The sequence below is a fragment of the Capricornis sumatraensis genome, chromosome 8 (assembly GCF_032405125.1).
Source record: "Capricornis sumatraensis isolate serow.1 chromosome 8, serow.2, whole genome shotgun sequence".
Lineage (NCBI taxonomy): Eukaryota > Metazoa > Chordata > Mammalia > Artiodactyla > Bovidae > Capricornis > Capricornis sumatraensis.
The window spans coordinates 4,761,846-4,765,011 of NC_091076.1; the positions used below are offsets into that span (position 1 = coordinate 4,761,846).

Here is a 3,166-nt window from a genome sequence, read left to right on the forward strand (position 1 = left end):
GACTCTCAAGAGTCTTGATTAGGAAGAAGTAAAGTGTGTCTGATTCCCGTCTTTGTTAAAGATACTAGCTGTCTGGGCTATGCTATAAGACAAGAAAAATAAACTAGAGGTATGAGGAGAGATGCACAGACAATCAAAATATTCGACCAAGTGATAGGTATGATGAACTCAATGAGGTCATTTGTCGATTAATAAAAATTAGTATCACCCCAGTTTTCTGCCTGGAGCTACTCTCTGGAAAGTAGTACAGGAAGTGGGGAAAACCAGGCCGAGCATGGTGGTGTCCCTGAGTTAAAGATACAGGAGTCAGACTTTGGGGAGATAGAAGTGGCTGGAATTTGTGAGATGGAGTACCAGAAAGAAGCAAACCAGCTACTTGGAGAAAGAACTTCAAAAATCTGCAGAAGGTCCCCTCGAGTCCTTAGCTAAAATCTTGACTGTGGAGAGTAGATGAAGCACCATGAAACTGGCAGCTGTCAGGTGAGACAAAGCCAAGTATTCTTTAGTTTTTTTGTTGTTGTTGTTTTTCTCTATCAAAAGCAGTATTTATTTTTTTCCCCAAACTTTAAACTTTTTATTTTGTTTTGGGGTATAACTGATTAACATTGTTGTGGTGGTTTCAGGTGAACAGCGAAGAGACTCAGCTAGCCATGTACACTTCAAAACCAATAACAGTGTGTTGATGTTGTAGAAACAGACGAACCAGTGATAGAGAACAGAGAGCTCAAAAACAGTCCCACTGGTAAGCAGGGATATCCTAGAAACATATTGCTGAGTAAAAAAAAAAAAACCAGCACGGATTCTAAATCACAGCATTTGTGAAAATTAAAAATACTTGTGGGAAGCCACTTGTTCCGAAAGATAGTCAGATGTCCAAGGATGTAGATTAAACAGGTTAGAACAGATGCGAGTTGGGGCAGGGGAGGGGAGGGTGGACTGAAGGGGGAAAGAGAAATAAATAAAGGATTGTATTTGTTTTTCAATGGCTGGATGACCCTGGTGTGCCATAAAGCCAGCATGTAATTAAACTATTCTTCGTACCTGAGGTCCAGTTTAAAAAAACTTTAGTTCACAGAATTTGAAGATTATGTGTGAAAAAAAAACAACTATCAATAGATGTAGAAAAGCCTTTGATAAAAGTCAATTTATCTCTTCATGATGAAAAGGAACCTAAACTCAAGATAGAAGAGACCCTTTTAGCTTGACAAAAGGCATCCCTAATAACTCTGAGTCTGCAGTGGTGGACTCGCCGGCAGATCCAGGCAGGGTGGGAGCCACGGGGAGCAATTGTAGTCTGTTGCAGAAAGAAAATCGGGGTAGGGGGCGCTAAGCAATGCAAAATCTCACACTGGTCCATCTCCCTTCCACAGGATGAACTATACTCTGCTCCAGGCCCCGGCCCTGGTAGAGAGCAGTCCCGAGGTGGAGGAGCTGGGCACGGCCCACTGGGTGCTGAGTGCAATGGTCCTGTTCACCTGTGTGGGTGGCTTTGTGGGCAATGGCCTGGTGGTCTGGTTGCTGGGCTCCCAGGGGCAGAGGAGCCCTTTCAGTGTCTACGTCCTCCACTTGGGCGTGGCGGACCTCCTCTTCCTCCTCTGCATGGCCTCCAAGGTCATCCTGAATTGCTTCCAGCTGGACAGCACAGGCCACATGGCCCTAGAGATAGTGAGCAGGGGGAAATACTTCACCTACATGGCCGGCCTGAGCCTGCTGACCGCCATCAGCATGCAGCGCTGCCTCTCCGTCCTCTTTCCCATCTGGTACAAGTGTCACCGGCCCCAGCACCTGTCGGCCGTGGTGTGCGCCCTGCTCTGGGCGCTGTCCCTCCTGCTGAACACGCTGGCCGCATTCTTCTGCAGTGATTTCTTGGGCTGGGACAAGCTGCTGTGCTTCAGGATGGACTTGGTCATCAGCATCCTCCTCATGGGGGTCTTCACGCCCCTGATGGCCGGGTCCGGCCTCATCCTCTGTGTGCCGGTGCAGAGGAGTTCCACCGCAACACACCGGCTGCCCACGCGGCTGTACGTAACCATCCTGGTCTGCGTCTTGGTGCGTAACCATCCTGGTCTGCGTCTTGGTGCGTAACCATCCTGGTCTGCGTCTTGGTGCGTAACCATCCTGGTCTGCGTCTTGGTGCGTAACCATCCTGGTCTGCGTCTTGGTGTTCCTCGTCTTCGCTCTGCCCCTCGGCATCCATTGGTTCCTCATCTCCTGGCTGGACCTGCCCCAGCAGACGAAGACTCTCTTCAGCCTACTTGCCCGCCTCTCCTCGGCGGTGAACAGCAGCGCTAACCCGCTCATCTACTTCCTGGTGGGCAGGCGGAAGAGCCGGGGTCTGCGGGAGCCCCTGGGGGCCGTGCTGCGCAGGGCGCTGAGGGAGGCGCCGGAGCTGGAGGGGAGGGAGACGCCCTCCTCCATCACCACTGACCCGGGGGTCTAAGGGCTCCGGACCCTGGACACCAGCCTGCCTGGCTGGCTGGCGGTTGGGAGCCCAGAAGGCTGTTGGCATCTCATCCTGTGGGGATCTCTCATCTTTTCGCATCTCATCTCTTTCCCGCCCTCCAAGCCTCCCCACTGACTGTCCTGTCCAAGACCTCACCATGCGACTCAGTTGGGAAGATGAAGTAATTTTGTTGTTGTTGTTGTTGTTGTTCAGGGAGGATCTTCTGATCAGAAGGCAGGTGGAAGCTTTCAGCCCTGGTCTGTCTGATCCTATTTACCTAAACAGCCTCTACAGGTAGGTAGCCTGCATCCCATTGGGTGAGAAGGTCCCTTCTCCCAGCCTCCTCCCTCCAAGAGGGCATCTTAGTACAGGAAGTAGGATGTAATTCTTGTGACTTCGAGACCCCTCGCTGGTCCTTGGGCATGTGCAGCTGGCCGCAGGGTGATGCCCCTGGTCCACCTCCCGCCAGGTTTCCGGCTGACTCACTCTATTCCTGCGGGCTGCAGCCCATCAACTGAATCGCCACTGCTGACCGCCGATCATGAAGTGGCCCTGTCCTCCATGTGGCCAGCACCTGACCGCTGGCCTTTGTCTTTTGGTCACCTTGCCCCCTCGGCGGGTCTGATCGCTTTCCTCCATGAGGCCGCACTGGAGCTGGAGAGCCCCTGCCCGGCCTCACGGGAGTTGAGGGGACAGTTGTTGAGGGGACTGTGCTCCAGGAAG

The 3,166-nt window shown here is 52.2% G+C and overlaps 1 protein-coding gene across 1 annotated transcript; it reads left to right on the forward strand.

Moving 5' to 3' along the window:
• Positions 1–460: 460 nt before the first annotated feature.
• Positions 461–2,440, forward strand: MRGPRD (MAS related GPR family member D). Its single transcript, XM_068976385.1, has 3 exons — positions 461–480; positions 1,371–2,049; positions 2,234–2,440. The coding sequence occupies exons 1-3, from the start codon at positions 461–463 to the stop codon at positions 2,438–2,440; spliced, it is 906 nt and encodes a 301-aa protein (XP_068832486.1).
• Positions 2,441–3,166: the final 726 nt, after the last annotated feature.

Bases quoted from the DNA above. Each gene is read 5' to 3' on its own strand.
- MRGPRD (XM_068976385.1), top strand. From the start codon at position 461: ATGAAACTGGCAGCTGTCAG. The intron at 481-1,370 runs GTGAGACAAAGC...TCCCTTCCACAG, and splicing joins ATGAAACTGGCAGCTGTCAG to GATGAACTATACTCTGCTCC. The intron at 2,050-2,233 runs GTGCGTAACCAT...CTGCCCCAGCAG, and splicing joins CCATCCTGGTCTGCGTCTTG to ACGAAGACTCTCTTCAGCCT.